The sequence below is a fragment of the Hemibagrus wyckioides genome, linkage group LG16, assembly GCF_019097595.1.
Source record: "Hemibagrus wyckioides isolate EC202008001 linkage group LG16, SWU_Hwy_1.0, whole genome shotgun sequence".
Taxonomy (NCBI): Eukaryota; Metazoa; Chordata; class Actinopteri; order Siluriformes; family Bagridae; genus Hemibagrus; species Hemibagrus wyckioides.
In genome coordinates this window covers 9620438-9637958 of record NC_080725.1, presented here as the reverse complement: position 1 = coordinate 9637958, position 17521 = coordinate 9620438, and the positions used below count along the sequence as shown (strand labels likewise).

The window sequence follows — 17521 nt, the reverse complement described above, 5'->3', positions numbered from 1 at the left end:
CAGAGACAGAGAAGGAGAGAGAGAAAGAAGGCAGAATGAGAGAGCTAGGGAAAGACGGAGTTATGCAGATAGGCAGATGCTTATCATCACTTTGCTAGATGTAGACTAGAAATAGTCTGACCTGTAAAGGTTACAACATTGGAAATGTTTGACATATATAACACATCCATGAATGGCATTTCTTTGACTACAGAAGTGCTGATGCATGTGGCCATCACATTAATACACCACAAAAAGTTAATACAGTAAAAGACAACCTTTTTTAAAATAGAAAGAATCCTTTAATTGAGAGCAATTTAAAAAGATCACATTGAGGGTTTCTTTTATTGAACATTATAGGACAGATGAACCTACGTCATGATGTGCAGCCATGGGCACAAAACAAGCTTGCAATGTATCTAAAATTAACATTCAAGGCTGTAGCCCTTCATGCAAACCGCACCTGGCACCGCCTACTAAGTGTGTGAGGTGTAAATTACAGTTGAAAAGATGCTGTGCAGTGGTGCACATGGCCAAGTGATAGAAAGCTTAGAAAATACAAGTTTAGTAAAGAAACTAATGTGCAGTGTTAATAAATGGAAGTTCATATTAAACAATGATCTTTGTGTCTGATTAAGTATGGTGATAATACAGCCATGTGTTTGCTCAAATTTGTTGTTGGATTTAATGAAAAGGCTGCTGTGTACTAGGTTACTTATTATGAAAGTGTGCAATTATGCTGTAAACTGAGGCTTCGTGAACATTTGGAAAACTAGTAATCTCACAAAGGTCCTGTTTGACGTGCTGAATTTCTTTATTAGCCATCTCTGGCATAATGCTAGCCTCCTTCATTGCTGCAGTTTCTCACCTAAACACAACCTCAGGGGAACAGTGTGTTGGCTCGATGTGCTGTATTCATAAATGACTTAGTTTTTCTGGGCGAGTCACTAAGGTGAATCAATCAGTATTTGCCATTGCCTTGCACTAGTCCAATGAGTCGTCATTTGTTCGGGTTCATTTGGTCTGTGCTGAAGATTTCCAATGTTTCAGCCTGTATAGTTAGGCTGCACTATTTATACTGAATTATTTCACTGAATTAAATTGATTAACTCGATTTAATTCAGTGAAATGAACTTCATGGCATTAAAGGCATCTAAAAATGTCCGTTCTGTGTTTTCAGATAGAAAGAAGTGACATTGTAACACCCCCCCCCCCCACCCCGCACCCCCCACCCCTCACCCCCATTCCTGTGTGTCAGAGACCTGACAGATACTAGAGAAGATATGAAAGCACTGTGTGTTTTTACAAGTCTTCGGCAATGACGTTCGAGCCAGCCTGCCCTCTCATCTGTATAACAGTTCTAGTGATCTATTGCATCTTTACATTCGACTGTAGGGCTTCATCGGCCTGGACCACAAGCGAGACTATCAATGTCTATACCGCAGGCATTAATCTTAACCTTCTGCATCTGCCATTGCAGTCAGTATGCGGTACCATGTTTTCAGGTCACAGCTTCAGTGCGCTTTGGAATGCACATAGAAGTCATAGCTCAGTGGTTTGGGATGTGGACTGTTTGAACCAAGCCCTTAATCCTCATCTGATCAGCTCAGTTATAAATCTCTGTGGGCAAAAGCATCTTCCAAATTATATAGTATGTGATGGTTATGTGTGTCAGGTGAAAGAGCCACATCAAGTTGCACAGTGTTTATACCAGCCTGTAGTGCATTTGCTGCTGAGCCACATTCCTTTATTGCACTCTGATCATCAGGACTCTGCACTAAAGTGGGTCTCAAGTTTAAATAATGAGATGCAGTCATTCTCTGTCTCTATCTGTGAGGCAGCTGTAGCTTTATCAAGCTCCCCTGAGCTGTGCACTTTTATTGGCTATTGGAGTGCTACTGAAAGCTCTCTTGCATTTGGCCCATGCCTGCTGCCAGCAACTCTGCTCTGTATTCCAATGCAGTAAAGGCACTCACTGAGGAATGTAATGAATAGTCAGTAGTATTCACATAGCCTGTGAAGCATGCTTCACTGTTGTCATTTACTGTAGGCCATGGCTATGTGAGTGCTTGTCCAAAATGCTTCTGTCTCAAACAATTTGGCCATCGATCATGTTCATCGTCTATTTTCTGTCATGACTAGGCAGAACAAACTTTTTGCCCCCCTCCCCTTAAAAGATAAGATGCGAATTTTGAAGATAAGAATTTATGAAGACAATAAAAAACGTCACTGTGTGTTCACATTTCAAACACTAAGCCTGTAATAGTATCAACCTTGGCGAAAACAGACGGCTTATTATCATTAGCAAAGGATTAGAACAAAGGATTAGAGCGCTATCCACACTGTCTTTGAATTCTCTTCATCAGCTCCTGAACAAAAGGCGGAATGGGAAAGATGACTAGTGTGACATAATGGGGACATTTAGACATTTAGACTTACATTTCCCATTTAGGGTAATAATCATGAAGTAACAACTTTGCTATCACTACTAGGCAAGGAAAAGAGTTGTTGTCCTTCGGCTGCAAACCAAAGTTATGGGTCACGACATTGGATCATCATATTTTGATTTGGCATGGGTTTTACACTGGATGCCCTTCATGACACAACCCTCCCATTTTATCCAGGCTTGGGATCTGCACTGAGAGTTAACCAGCAATCAGTGGGTGGGTTGGTTTCCTGCCTGGGAATAGAACCCGTGCCTCAAGGGTTCACGACAAGGCAAGGAAAAGAGCAAACTGGAATACTCCAATTTATAACAAAAGAAAATTGAACTATCCTAAGGTGCCACCCAGTTTGCTTTGGAGCTGCTGTTGACTGATTTTGTACATATGCATAGAGAAACAAATAAAATACCAGAGCTCTTAGCTTTTAGCTGATAAAGCAAGAGAAAACACCAAAGAGCATATATGCTTTCAGCTGTTTTATTCATTTCATCAATTTAATATTAATAAATACAACGTTCATTGTATATTTAGAATATACATTTAAGCAGTTGGACATTATTTAATTCCACTTCAAAACAGTGCAAAGAAACTCAAGCTCGACATGTCCATTAATGTTCCTTTCGAAAAAACTAAAAGCTTTTTGTCACTTCACTTTAGAATGACTCTACAAATGGCTATCGTGGGTGGGCCTCCCTTCGACACAGCACTGATGTATGGATCTGTGTAGACAAAGGTCTGTGTGACAAAAGCACTCTGAGTCACAAGCATTATTAAAAAACATAGTTTCCCTAAATAGTTCTTAGGTTGGACTCATTACTATGCATCATGCCGCAAAATTAAAAAAATCTATTTACATGGATAAAGCAAACCTGATTTATTGGGTAAAGTATGCATCTGGCTATACTTCCTACTAATTTACTAATTTACAACAGGCTTGTAGGAAGAAACAGAAGAAGTAAACCATGTAAAAAAAAAAACAATATAAAGAAATAAACAAGGAGATCTGAAAGTTTGCATGTTCTACATTGTGCTTTGGGGGTTTCCTCTGGGTTTCCTCTCTTCCCCGTGTCCAAAAGCTGGGCTAATTGTCATCTGTAAATTGTCTGCAGTGTATGAATGGGTGTGTGAGTGTGCATGATTGTGCCCTGTGATTAACTGGCACCTCATCCAGGATTTCCTCACCTTGTGCTCCGAGTCCCCTGGGATAGGCTCCAGGTTCCCTAAAACCCTGTTTAGGATAAACAGTACAAAAAATAGATGGTTGGGCAGATGGATGGATGGCTTCACATTTTTTGCGTGGTTTTCCATCACATGCTATTTTTATGTGGTTACTAAAGCATTGTTCACAGTCTAAAATGACTGAATATCTGAAAATGGATGTAAACAGCTTAGCACAAAGCCTAATCTTTGTAATTGGTCTATTCTGTTCAATTCCCTTTTATCCCATAGGTTTATTTCACTACATTAAGCTTCCTGCTGACAAATCTGATCTGTAACACCCTAGATAGCTAAGCCTACTTTTCTATTACATCTCTCTTGAGACAAAATTTCACCAAGCTCCCAATGCTTCATATTTATTTCCATCCCCAAGGACGTGCCTGCGCAACAAACAAGTGACCATGTTTCATGGAAACCGTTCTTGCCTTATCTGTACATTAGACTATGTCATTAATGCAAAACAAGATTGATAGATATAGTGACAAATCAACACTAGATCATTGCACTTGTCACATATCACATATTCATGTGCTGGTGTTGAACACAGTTCTGTTCTATACCTAAATAATAATAAAGGCACCAGATAATGCTTTCTGGAGTTTTTAGTCAACTCTCCTTTCATATTCTGTGCATGCAGATTTTGCTCTTGTTGCAAAAAACATGACCACTTGAAATCAGATCCATTTAGGTTCAATTTAAAGACACTAAAACTTCAAAAAAAATTCAAAAAAATCTGAAGCTTAGCTATTTTGGAAGCTAGTACTGAGAAACCTCATCTTACAATGACCAGCATTTATAGTATATGACAATGACTTGAAGCACGCTTATTAAAATGATTTTTTTTAACAAATTGTTCTACTCAACATTTACTGTAACGTTGTTTTGCGAATCTACCAAAAGAAATGTGCTTTGTCAGTCTAATTGCACACTTGGTGTATAACCCAGCCACAAAGCCTACTTGCAGAATAGCACTTAATAATTATGAACAAACTGCCAAGGCTTTTATGTCTTCTGTGATTCAATCAGTCTCTTTTCAAATAAAACGACGCCCTGCTTTGAAGTGCACAGCAATTTCTGGAATCTTGGATGTGAGTCATCCACATCATTCGCTCTTTCCTGAGAAGAGAATTGGTAGTGCTGACTGATTTGTACAGTATCTATCTATCTATCTATCTATCTATCTATCTATCTATCTATCTATCTATCTGTCTGTCTGTCTGTCTGTCTGTCTGTCTATCTGTCTATCTGCTTTATCTAATGGAAACTATAATGAACCGAGCACAACAAGGTGTTTGAGTATGCTGAGTCAATCAGTAGCTGAACCATCGCACTTACATTCCCACACTCAGAGAAGAAACACCACCCACATCATCACCCACACCACCTACCAGTGGAGGAAAAGTTACTGTACAAGTAGCACTGACTGAGCCCTTTCAACCAGGGATAGCAGCAGGTAATGTGTGTTCTACCAGTAAATTACTACATGAAGTGCATGTGGACATTCCTGATCTTTTCCTGTTCCCTATTGGTCATGCAGGGAACTGCAGCCTGTTTTTTTTGTGTGTATCAATGAGCCTTATGTTTGCACCAAAAAAGAAGCATGGCATTTGATTACATAGAGAAATAATTTGAATTATTTTAGAATACAAAACATTACCATGTTTCTGTTCTGGGGTGAAGTTAATTGTATGTTTCAGTCACTAGGTGGAGACACAGACCTACTTTAATGAAGTGATTTTTTTTTCTATTTGCAGCTTTGCAAGCAGAGTAAATCCACATTATATTATCTTACATTATAAACTTCCCTTTTATTTTCCTTGATATATATATCTATATAAAGCAACCTCTTTCCTGTTTGTGATCACCCGGCTTTGCATCTTCAAAGCATTATGTCAGTTGTGATGTCCCTCTTTTTACTGGTCTTTCTCTTCCAGGATCCTTCGCAGGCTTGTCATGACATGATTCATGATTCATCTGTATCTGCAATATGCTTATGAATTGAAATGACATGCATAAATGTTCCCTCGATTGCTTGCATAAGCAAGTCTGCTTCATTTGCACTGCTTTCTAGATAACTTTGTTATTTGTAACATCAGCATTTTCAGAGTTAGGAGATGAGGCGTGTTGTCAGAAATACAAAGAAATAAACACAGAAGCAAATTTTACCCTTCTGCTTTCTGTAATGTTGAAAATGTTTCACAGATATTATTGTTTGATATTTTGATATTGTTTCCAATGTCAGGCCACTCGTCTTCTCATCACAGTGGGAAGTAATTACCATTTTTTTAGATAATTAGTAGATATTGCTCACAAAGATCCAGGGGATCTTTCTGGAGAATTTTCAGAATTGTTGAATTTCTGTTTTTTAATTTAATTATTTTTTTCAGAATTAGAATCTATATGTTATTTAATACAAACTACATGTCTTTCTTATTAGTGTCCCTTTCTGTGCAATTCATGATTAATGTAGTTTAGCTTTGGAATTCTAATCTGATATGAATACACAGCTTCTTTAAATGTAAATATTTCCCTTTATTTGCTAAACCAGTCCTTTATTTTGTCTGGTAGCTGCAATGCTGAATTGTGGACAGGTTCTTGCTAGGATTGGTACGTTTGCATTTCATCATCTTTCTGTTCTATTTTTAACACCAGTGCTGCGGTCAGAGTGTATCACTTATAATCCCACTAATCATCATCTACAAGACTCTAATTAACATATTTGATTTAGCTGAAACAAAACACGCTGACGTTGGCTCTCTGGAAGTATTGTATTGTGTGATGACTTGTCTATGTTAATATGATACGCTTGTCTTCAGGCCTAATGCTTTCTTCTTTTGAGCGGGATCCAGATTAGAGAAAACCATTTTTTCTTTATGAATGAATTCATATTAAAGTAAGATCTTACCAAGTGGAGTGAATACTATTGAGTTCTTTCTTTAAATCTGTTAATTAAACTGTAAATAAAATGGAATGTGATAATTATTCTTTTAAGAGGATGGATCTTCAGTAGCCATGTTATCCTGGTCAGGGTGCTGATGGATAGGATGTTAGTTAGTAGGTAGTTCACACCTAGGGACAATTTAGAGTAGCCAGTTCATCAAACAGCATGTTTTTAAAATGTGTGATGACAATAACATGGCCATTTCATATTGCCAAATTAAAAGAAACTATTAAATATGACAGTGAAATGAATGTTGTAATAATTCATTTATGAAATCACAAACAAATTATTACAACTCGTCAATCTTGTAATGGTGTCAGTGCATGATGATGGTACTCCAGGGGCCATGTAGCAAAAGCTCTTAAAATTAATTGTCATTGGCAGTACAATTCAAGGCCAAATGCAAAAGAACACTTCGCAGTCAAGATATTGTGAACAATTTAATGGCAACAAGCTTTTAAAATTACATCACAGATGTAAATGTTTTAATCTCACCACACACTCGCTCAGCCTTTTGCTCTGGGATAGTCTGGGGTAGGTTGGGTTTGTTTAACAATGCCTCTATTTCCAATGGCCCCATATGATTAATATGCTCAATGTGCTCAATCTTGGGCTGCTTTCAGGACCTTTGTACTGTTTTTGAGATTTTTTTTTTTTTTGATGGAACCTATTTCAACTCAATTCAATTAAATTCACTTCTATCTGGATAGTGCTTTCAAAAATGTCTTTATCACAAAGCTTTATAGAAATATATAAATTCAGGATATAAATGAGATTTTCAATTTGTCCCTAATGAGCAAGCCAGAGGCAAAAGGTGGTGAGAAAAACTCAAAAAGAGAACACATCCTCAGCTGGCTGACACTAGATAGTGTGGGTATAAAATATTTCCCTTTAGTATTGGTGTACTGTATGGTGTAATCAGCTGTGCAACCAGGAGATTCATTCTATCTTGGAGACTTGAGTGCAAATCTGTTTATATCAATTGCAACCAGCTTCATTGTATCTAAGTGGATCCATCCACAGTAATCTCATGTATCTCCAGGCTGTACTTGTGGGCTCATCCTCAGTAGCAGCCTCCAAGTGAGGAGACACCAACCAGAAGTAGCATCATGGGTGCATTAGGCAAGTCCGGGGAGCAGAAGGGGTCAGAATCACTGGTATCTCTGGATCTCCGGTATTTCTTTCCTGTAGGTAATGGTTACAGAAGCACACCCTGTGTATCTCAGCTACTTATTACAAGCTTATATATCTATATCTCTATCTCTCTCTCTCTCTCTCTGTTGTTTAAACTTTGAGCAGAATTGTGTTTAGTGACTGGTTGCCATGAACGAACCCAGTGATTGCAAACAATGCTGTCTATCTCAGGTTTGTTAAAGACCACACATACCACACTAATGAGCTTATGAACAGTGCTGCATTTCTACCTCAATGCCTGGATACTTATTCCTGAGGCACCAGCAGATGTTTGTCAGGAAATTCTCCAGATGAATATTAACGTGTGTGTGATTTTTAGATGAAAAGAGATTCCAAGCATGCGGGATGTTTTAAGTAGGGGGTGGGGGTGGCCAAGTATAAAAGTGTGACATAATGGTTTTTAATAGATCAGCATAGGGGCTGAATGTGTGTGTGTGTGTGTGGTCTTTCAGGCATATCAGTATAACTGCTTCATGTTAGTGATGTTTTAAAGAGACATGTTATTGAGAGTAATATTGCAGAAGCTAATGGTTATTGGATAGGTCTATTCAATGGAAACACACACACACACACACAGCTGTATTCAGAGTCAAAGTCCAAAAGTTACAGTGATATTTGTGTGGACAGTTATGAGTTGATTTTCAGGTTGTAAATCACCTGTGTGTAGATCACACCTCCCAGATCTCAGACAGTGTTTTTAAATAACAACTAGACCACCATCTTTATTGAACATAAACACGTACCTGTATGAACAAGAAAATTTGTTGTTGTCATGATTGTTTACTTTGGAATGCACATTTTGTTTGGGTTCTTGTCTCGCCCCCTACAATGTTTTGTCATTGCCTCCCAAGTGTGTTAGCATTACGTTCACCTGTGCTCAGTTTGCTCCTTGATTAATCTGTGTTTATTGCTGCCTTTACCTGCTGTCGGAATTTTTGTAAACTAGGAAGTTGCTGATCAAGTCGTAATTATGACTGGAAAACACAGAGAGTCCTTTCAAACTTTCAACATGGTGGAGTTTCTGTACAAAAAGTTTTGTTTATTTTTTCTAATTTCAGTTAATTGTTAGTGCTTGCCATTTTGTCCATCTTCTTTTTTGTATATCAGCAACCATTTTGTGCATGTTGAACATTTTTACACTGTGAAAATAGCTATTTTACTGAAATTCCATTGTCTTCAGTAAACTAGATAACTATGTAATGTGTGTTATAGTGTCAACATAAAAATAAAAAATAAAATTAGAAAAAGAAATGTGTATGAATGAACTACTTGGTTGCTGCCTGCTGTGAGATTCTGGAGAGTTGCTTAAGAGTCTGGAACTGTTTCAGCTGTGGTGTTAGTAGCTCTGGTAGTCTCTGCTCAAATTGTATGTTTTCTAAAAAAAATTACGCAAAAAATAATTGAAACAGATATCTTCAGCATCAAAATAAACCATTGTTTCAACCAATTTGAAGATCCTCCTGAGGTGTACATAATGTACAACAGTTGTGTACCGGCTTTCTAAGCACTGTGCTTAAAGTAGTTTCTAGTTAGTAGTTACTAAAATTGAGTGTGTACACGGTGGAAATAGCTATTTTACTGAAATTCCATTGTCATCAATAAACTAGATAACTGTGTAATGTGTGTTATTGTGTCAACATAAAAGTAAAATTAAAATTAGAAAAAGAAATGTGTATGAACGAAGCTCGCCCATGTTTCGTGTTCTTTGCAACAACAAAGCACGTGAACACATACATTCTCCTAATAACCACTTCAGAAGTGAGAAGGAAGATCATTCCAATATCACATGAAGGCAGTGTGAGTCCTCGTGTTTCTTTGTTCTGTGTGAAGTAACACTCTGTGTGCTTACAGCTGAATTTGTCAAGCCTTATATGTTGTGATTCCGCTTGTGATCTTGCTATGCTTTTAGATTTTTTTATTTGCTCTCATGGTGTTGTCTACTGATTGCCTGAATTCTGGCCTGTCTCAGTGTGTGATTCTTGCTTTAGATTGTTTTTGTTTTGTGTTAGTGTTTTAGTAAAATCTTTCAACGGCATCGGCATTCACCTCCGACTCGGTCACATGACACTGAAGAAGGGATTAGCTGTGACAGATTTAAAAAAAAAATCAATTTCATGATTATATGTAGCATTAGTGCATTATGCATTGAAACAAACATCTAAAGGTGTCTAGTATATAGTCACTATATTGTTCCATGTACAATATTAGTTTTAAGGGTCAAATTGTCCCCTGCACATTTTGTTTGGGTGATAATATTCATTAGTGATCCTTCATCTTTATCTGCTTAAATAGCATTCCATGTTGCTAAAACAGTCATTTCAGCTAGACTTAATACTGCTCCTTACTTGAGTCAAAGTCCAACAAGAAAAACGTTCATGTTCAGCTCAGACAAACCCCTGTTTTAGACAACCTCTTCCCCATGTACTCAATTCCCACTCAAATGCTAAATCCTGCTTAAGTTTAGTTAAGTGAAGTTAAATCTTGATACTGATATGAACAATTTTGGTATTCAATCCTCACTACACATACAGTGCACCTCTGCCTGTATAACCCAATAACATTATTCCAAGTGCTGAATAATGTTATTATTAGCTAGCTAGCTGTAATGTTGTAATCTCACCCACCTGCCAGTTCTGTGTGCTTCAGTGTGCTTTCTCTGAGACGTGTGAAGACATCCAGTTACGTCTGCTAAAATGAATGAAAGACAGAGACAACCCCATTTATTCCAAATCAAGCAATTCCATGTGGGGCCATGAGCCCTAGCTTGAGAACCTGAGGTACTCACACTGAAAATAGTGCTGTCTGCCCTCCTCCGCATACATGAGCTCACCATGATGGCAGCCATGATGGTGAGAGAGAGAAAGAGAGAGAGAGACAGACATCCTTTCCATCTAGTGAACACAGGCAATGTTGCACACTTGTCTCGCACTACTTGGTTGCTGCTTGCTGTGAGATTATGGAGATTTGCTTAAGAGTCTGGAATTGTTTCAGCTGTGGTGTTAGTAGCTCTCGTAGTCTCTGCTGAGGTGACTGGTTTTAATTTCAGCATTGTTCCTGAATGTGTCCTTGAATAGCAAATCTGTTGTTCAAATTGTATGTTTTTTAAACAAAATTACTCAAAAAATAATTGAAACAGATATCTTCAGCATAAAAATACACCATTGTTTCAACCAATTTGAAGATCCGCCTGAGGTATACATAATGTACAACAGTTGTGTACTGGCTTTCTAAGTACTGTGCTTAAAGTTACTAGTTAGTAGTTACTAATATTTAGGGTTTAAACCGTTATTTCAGAAAAAAAAACAGAAGCACAATGAAAGTAGTTGAACATGGAAACTAGTTAATCAAACACGTCTAACCAAAACATAAGATATGCTGGAAGCAACATTTTCACCAAAGCAAACCTCTCTTATGTAACAACATACCCTGCGTTGTAGCACCATCTGCTCTTCAGCGTGTCTTGCCTGATTCAGTTTAGGTAATGTTTCATTGGTCCTAATCAGGCAAATGCTATCTTAATAAGTAAAGAGGCTAATGTTACTACATCTGCTATTAAAAACAATAAGTCATGGATGATGACATGAGTAAACAGAGGTAAGTAAATTTACCATAGTGGGACTTCTATCTATTACAGTACTCTTTGCCGTGATGTGTGATTAAGGTGATGAAATTTGAAAACAAGATGTTTTCATTTGTAGTTGAGGACTGCTCTGTTTGTGTAACACAGCTGTCCTGCAGTGTCAGTTACCTTTGTTTGATCAATGCTATTCGCTGTGCAAATAACCTTATCTATTATGGTTTTCATTTAGCGCGACACGCATTTGTGGACAGCAGCTCTCACCAAAATTAGTTGGCTGTTCATTCCTTTTTTCAGCAGCTCAGGTTTCTGTTTGCCCTGCTTATTTGCTGTAGCTCAACTGGACGGATAAATAAAGACCAGTGATGAAAGTTACCTTCTCTGCTGTTGGCACATCGCCTCCAACATATTTACAAGTGGAAGCCTTCCACTGCTGCATGGGTGAGGCTGGTTTATTGAATAACCAGCATAATATGCCTTTGGCTTTATTTATTGTCGGTACAGCTGACAAGTGATTTCCTCCAGCCCCCTCCTCTCTTCTCCTCTCCGATCGAAAAGCCTCCTCCTTTGCTTTCTCCGCTTGCACATTGTGGATACTCTCACTAGCCCTTCAGTTCATATGTTTGGTGCTGGAGCTTTGACTGTGTAATCCTTGAGCAGAACATTTTGCCAGTATGCTGATAGAAGGAGGAAAGCATGCAACTGCTGACTAGATAAAGTCAGTGTCGGACTCCAGATTCCTTGTTCTATTACGGGACTGGACTGTTTTTATTTCTTCAAGACTTGGTGGGGTGATTTGCTTATCACTGTCCAACTCTGGGATGGCTCAACCAGGAGGCAGTCAGGACACACTGGCTGTGCCTGTTAAGCAGCTCCACCAAGGTGACCAGGCAGGACTTAACGAAGACCTAGTGCGGATACTAAGGGAAAACCTGCTACAACAGGAGCGCCCTCGACGGCCCCGGGAAAGGAAGTCCCCATCTTCGATGTCTCCACGTCTGTCCCCTACTACTCTGTCACCACGCAACTCTCCTCGACTGTTGAGGCGCATGTTAATAAACAATAACATCCACAAACAGCGGCGTTTCACAGTAGCCCACACATGGTAAAGTATTGGAAACTTTAATTCTTTTTAAATCACAAGTTCACCCACTTGTCCTGTATTTAAACATCTCTGCTTGCCTTCTTAGTCTTTGTGTTATTTAAATAAGTATTATTTGTTTGACCCATCATCACCAGGATTATCGCTTATGAGCTGTCACAGAGCATGAGGTATTGTAGTGGATATTGAGACTCTTGGATGATGCTCATACTTAGATCAAAATCTACACATATTCTGTTTCAGTACTTCCAGCTACATACTGTTACTATAGATTTAGAATTTAACGATTCTGGTTTGTCAGGATATTTTGCAATACTTTTGTGCACAAATCCATCTGTTATCTGAACATTTAGTAGGATATGAGATGTGAATGAAGCTAAAGCTAAATTATAAACATATGACCAACCCATTAGACAAACACACTTGACATTTTACAGAATGCTTTTTTTATTGGTACTGTTTAATGAGAAACTGATTGTCGTCTCCTAATGAGCAGGCGAAATGTTAATATGATGCCCTAGAGTGGCTCCTAACTTGAATTTGCTCTCAAGGGTAGAGCGCGTGACTGGAAATCAGTCTTTTGTTTGCACTTAGGAAATTGTTTGATATGCAGATGATATCGACAGAATTTTTGGAATCCTGTTTTTTTTTTTTTTTTTCTGATGGACGATAGAATTGTTTGCCATTTGTGCAGTGTGGAAGATCTTTTATTTGCATGAAATATATATATATTTTTTACAACCTTGCAAGATCTTAACCTCTAAAGGCTGCATGGGGCAGAAGAGTCCTTGAAGGAAAAGCACATATGTTTGACTGAAGTACTATTTACTGACCTCATGCTCAGAGAAACACTAACGTCACAGAACAAACACAAATTAGCGATCTTACTGCTTGTCAGATTCACAGAGCACGTCTTTGAAATGAAGTGAGAGCTGGGTATATGTGATTTGGTACACCACAATACAGTAAAGGTAATAATACAGGCATTTTCTGCTATTTTGCTGCTACTAATGCACTGCACTGTGGATGGTCAGAGGATGAAGGTGACTGCTTTAGTCAGTGTGAGTAAACAGAGCAGTAATGAGAAGCAAACAGTGCTGCCAGCTGGAGGGAGAGGGTTCACCGCTACTGTTTGACAACCACCCCCTCGTTTCATCTGTCCTGTTCTGTCATAAAATCCACTTCTATATTACTCTCCTCCCATCCTGCACAGGTAACACCCCTGACTAGGGAACATTGCACTGCAGTTAGAACACATTTTGCACACACACAGATAGATAGAGAGAGAGAGGAAAAAAAAGGTTTGTATGTATTTGTGTAAGACATTTGGTTGACTTAGTGTGCATGACTCAATCCTGGATTGAGACAGCCCCGACACATGGCTTGTAGTCATCGCACGAGGCATCTGGTGCTTGCAGCTTTCTCTGAAAATCCTCTCCAAAACACGCATTAATGAACCAATTCTGCTGATTCGTATATCACATTTCATCCCACAAACTTCACTTTCAAGATATTTCCAACAAACAGGGTCCTGGATGGGTGTTTGAGGCTAGCATGAGTTTTGAGGTTCTTCCAGAGCCGGCTGTGATGTTTGTTTGTGTGGGAAGAGCCATCGCTGTTGATCTTGGATTTTTAATAACAGCCTGTTTGAGTGCCTATATTCATTGGCTGCCTGAAATTGGCAATAAATCATGCCGACAGGTCTTTCTGAATTGGCCAGGGCTCTTTGTGCTCTAGAATATTTGCTGAGCTATTTGCAGACACGATAATCCACGTGATCCTCGTGATAGACTTGGACAGACTGTTTCTCTCCATTGTTACAGGGTTGCAACTCCAGAGAAGAAGTTTGGTTTACGTGGAATTGCTGGTGGTTAAGAATTATTATCAGAAATAATACAGCATTTGAAATTGTGCGTTCACAATAGATGTTCCAAAAAAATCCCCAACACTAATCACAACAGGTTTAATATTTATAAAGATTTAATATATAACTACCACTGCAAGGTTAGCCTATATGCCATATAATGTAATATCCTTCTCTCTGAAATGATCATGCTGTGAGCAGAGAGCTTGATATCCTAATGTCCTATTGCGTAATTATCAATGATTTGTGCAAGATGTCACGCGTGGACCTTAAAAAATATAGTAATAATAAAACGCAGCATGATAATAAAACTTGAGCTGCTGTAGATTGTGGAGGCTATAAGAGGGAACACAGCATGCCAAGACTGGGGGGCTCGTATTAGTTTTAAATCTCCATGAGAGAGTGTGAAAGGCTGTCTTTTTTTGTCAAATCACACTCCAGACAAGCTCATTTCAATATGAAAGTGGCCAGCTGCAGCCGGAGAAATATTCCATCTCCCATCTCACAGCCAGGCTGAATGGTGTCATTCCCTTCACAAGGCATTGCCTCATTCATCCACGTCTCAGGTGCTCTCTCTCAGCAGTGCGCCTCATTAACATTCTGCATTCTCAATCTCGCTGGGGTTTATTTGTTAGCACCCTGGCCCTTGCTGGCCATTTTTTGTTTAGCAAGGGCATGAGGATGGGGTTGCTAAGGGTGCAGGACACAGGGTTAAGCATGTGTTTTTGTTATTTATTTATTTATTTATTGGCCACAACATGAATATGCATGTAGACCAATATATAGATGAGTGAACATCAACAGCTAGGTTTAAGTCAATCTTTTGTACGTTGGTGGTATTAGATGCATGGGTTAAAACGTAATCTCTATTAGTAGCTGTTTAGTAGATGAAACTATTATCTCGGATCTCAGTGGAATAATAAGACTGTTGTAGGGCAAATTATTGACCACTGTGATTTTAACCAAAAAGATATGCGTGTTCAACCTCCTGGCAAATAGACCAAGTAGCTGCCACCTGACTCTAGTTCTATAATCCAATGGAAGATTCTAGAATCAAGGATCTTTTTTAAGAATCAAATTTGTTTTAGTCAAAATGCCATTCACATATTAATATGGTTCACCATTAAAAGACAAGGCAATTTTTTTTCCTCTGGTGTGGCTCACACATTTGTTATTTAGGCACTGTTAATAAACCCATTGAACTGATAGAGGGCGGGTGTACTTTCTTTTCCTCATGACTCTAGAAGGTTCTTATGTCTTATAGTCTGTCAGTGGCTCAGTGATGCTAAACAATCTAGTAATCTAGCCTGCATATATGACCAGACAAATATGCTGTGACTGTTTTACAACTTTGTAGCTCATGTGAACATGGAGGATGTGGAATATTCTGGACTAGGCTACTAATGGGATACCCTAGGATAAAAAGAAATCAGCCCCAGCATCACTTATTCATTGTTCTGTGTATTTTTCTTATGGTCATTAGTTTTGCAGTTGTTATATTTGACCTTGTATTTGACATACCCAGAAAGTTTAAGAAAGGGTGTTTTTGATTGAGGAGTTGAATAAAGTTATGCAGGACGTTAGAGTGAAATAGAGTGAAAAATGAAGTTGTGCTAATTGCCAGTTATTATAATTTGTGAATGATAAATGATTTTTGCTGCAGTCATGTGTTTAGGGTTTTCCAGAGGCATAGTAATAGGATTAACATTAAAAAAAGAAGGGTGGGGTATGGGGTGGGTGACAGCAGTATACGTGATGAAAATGTAAATGTTTAGCACATAGAGATCATGAAACATTCAGAGTTCTCTTGCTGTTGTCTTTAATTCCCAGTCAGGCTCATGAAGGATCTTAGGCCAATCCTGGCGTAAAGCAGGGATCCACAAGCAAGGAACAAAGATTTATCTCATGAGAGTTATAAAAGCTTATTCAAGCACCAGTTCTTCGTTTCTGTGTTTTCACAAACATCTCCGCCTCTCAGGGCCAATCGATTTTACAGTTTGCATTTACAGCCGGCCCTCCGGCAAGCTGAGGCTGGGCCAATAAACTGCAAACGCTTGTATTCTCTTACTAAAAACATGCTACTGCCCCCTGCTTTGTAGTGACATTTACATCCCAGGTAACCTAGTTTTCCAGGAAATCCTTTTAGGCCGTGGTATTTTGCTCAAGGTGGTCCAGTTTTATGGCACAAACCACCAGCTTGTGAAAATGTAAATTGTAAAATTGATCAGACGTGGGAGGAGGAGGACATGATTCAAAATATGAAGTGGAGTCTTAAAATATAAGCTAGTTTGCTCTCCTGAGATAGAAATCCTTTTTTATTTCTATAAATTCATGCAGTAAACACAAAATCAATTTTGATCTAAAACCACAGCAATTTTTTTTATTGTACTTTTTATCCAAGCTCTGTACTACAACATATAATCATTAAAATCTGAGAGGGGCAATTTGCCTAGAGACAGGATTAGCTTCCAAATCAGTGGTGAATGTGACACGATGATGTGGTTGATAAAGTCAGGCGCTGATCTGTAACTAACTGCAGGTTATTCATTACTAGCTTAAAAGACTCATTCGTATTTATGTGAACTGCAACAATTTTCGGTAAAGTTTTCAGAGAACACTGTATAGAGACAGGGCTTGTTCCACTTAGTCCTGAAAAGCAAACAGTATAATTGTGTAGGTGTGTTGTGTAAACAGGAACATGGAAGGAAAAGTGAGAAAGGGTTTCGGCTTTAAAGTAATCACTTTGCACTAAATTGCAATAAGCAATATATAGATATAGATAGGGCATGTTTAGTTTAGATTGCTTTTTTCATGCTCTCTCTTTAATTTCTGCTTTCAAATTTTATTTATTTATATTTTAAACAAGTGATACTTGCTGTCTTGTGACCACTAGAGGGACTCAATCCATTATACCGGCTCAGAGAGCTACCTGCAGTTCACTCAGTAACAAGCTTGACTTTTATTCACATTCTCATGGTGGTTAATTTTACACTGAGTTACTTCCATTTAATCCCAGGTCAAATTATTCCCATGATCACACACGATTACCTTGTCGTTAAAGTAACAGGGTAATCTAAAATGATTAACCTTAAGTTTTAGCTGTGCTTAGAGAAGCTGTCTGGTCTTAAGATTAAAAAGCTTTGTCACTGTCCTTTTTATCCTGAACATAATTTCTTTTCTAAAAGTCTCTTTCCAGTTCATC

At 38.4% G+C, this 17521-nt stretch overlaps 1 protein-coding gene across 6 annotated transcripts in view; it reads left to right on the top strand.

Moving 5' to 3' along the window:
• LOC131366804 (cAMP-specific 3',5'-cyclic phosphodiesterase 4D-like) overlaps positions 1-17521 on the top strand; it is a 152259-nt gene that overhangs the window by 61592 nt on the left and 73146 nt on the right. Inside the window, exon 1 of one of the 6 annotated variants that reach the window (XM_058411611.1) lies at positions 12021-12458. The exons of 4 other annotated variants lie outside the window; for them this stretch is intronic. In XM_058411611.1, coding sequence (XP_058267594.1) covers positions 12175-12458 — 284 coding nt within the window. In that variant the 5' untranslated portion in view covers positions 12021-12174. Of the gene's footprint in view, positions 1-12020; positions 12459-17521 lie in introns of those variants that run through there. One more of the 6 variants, XM_058411613.1, reaches the window with a different exon arrangement.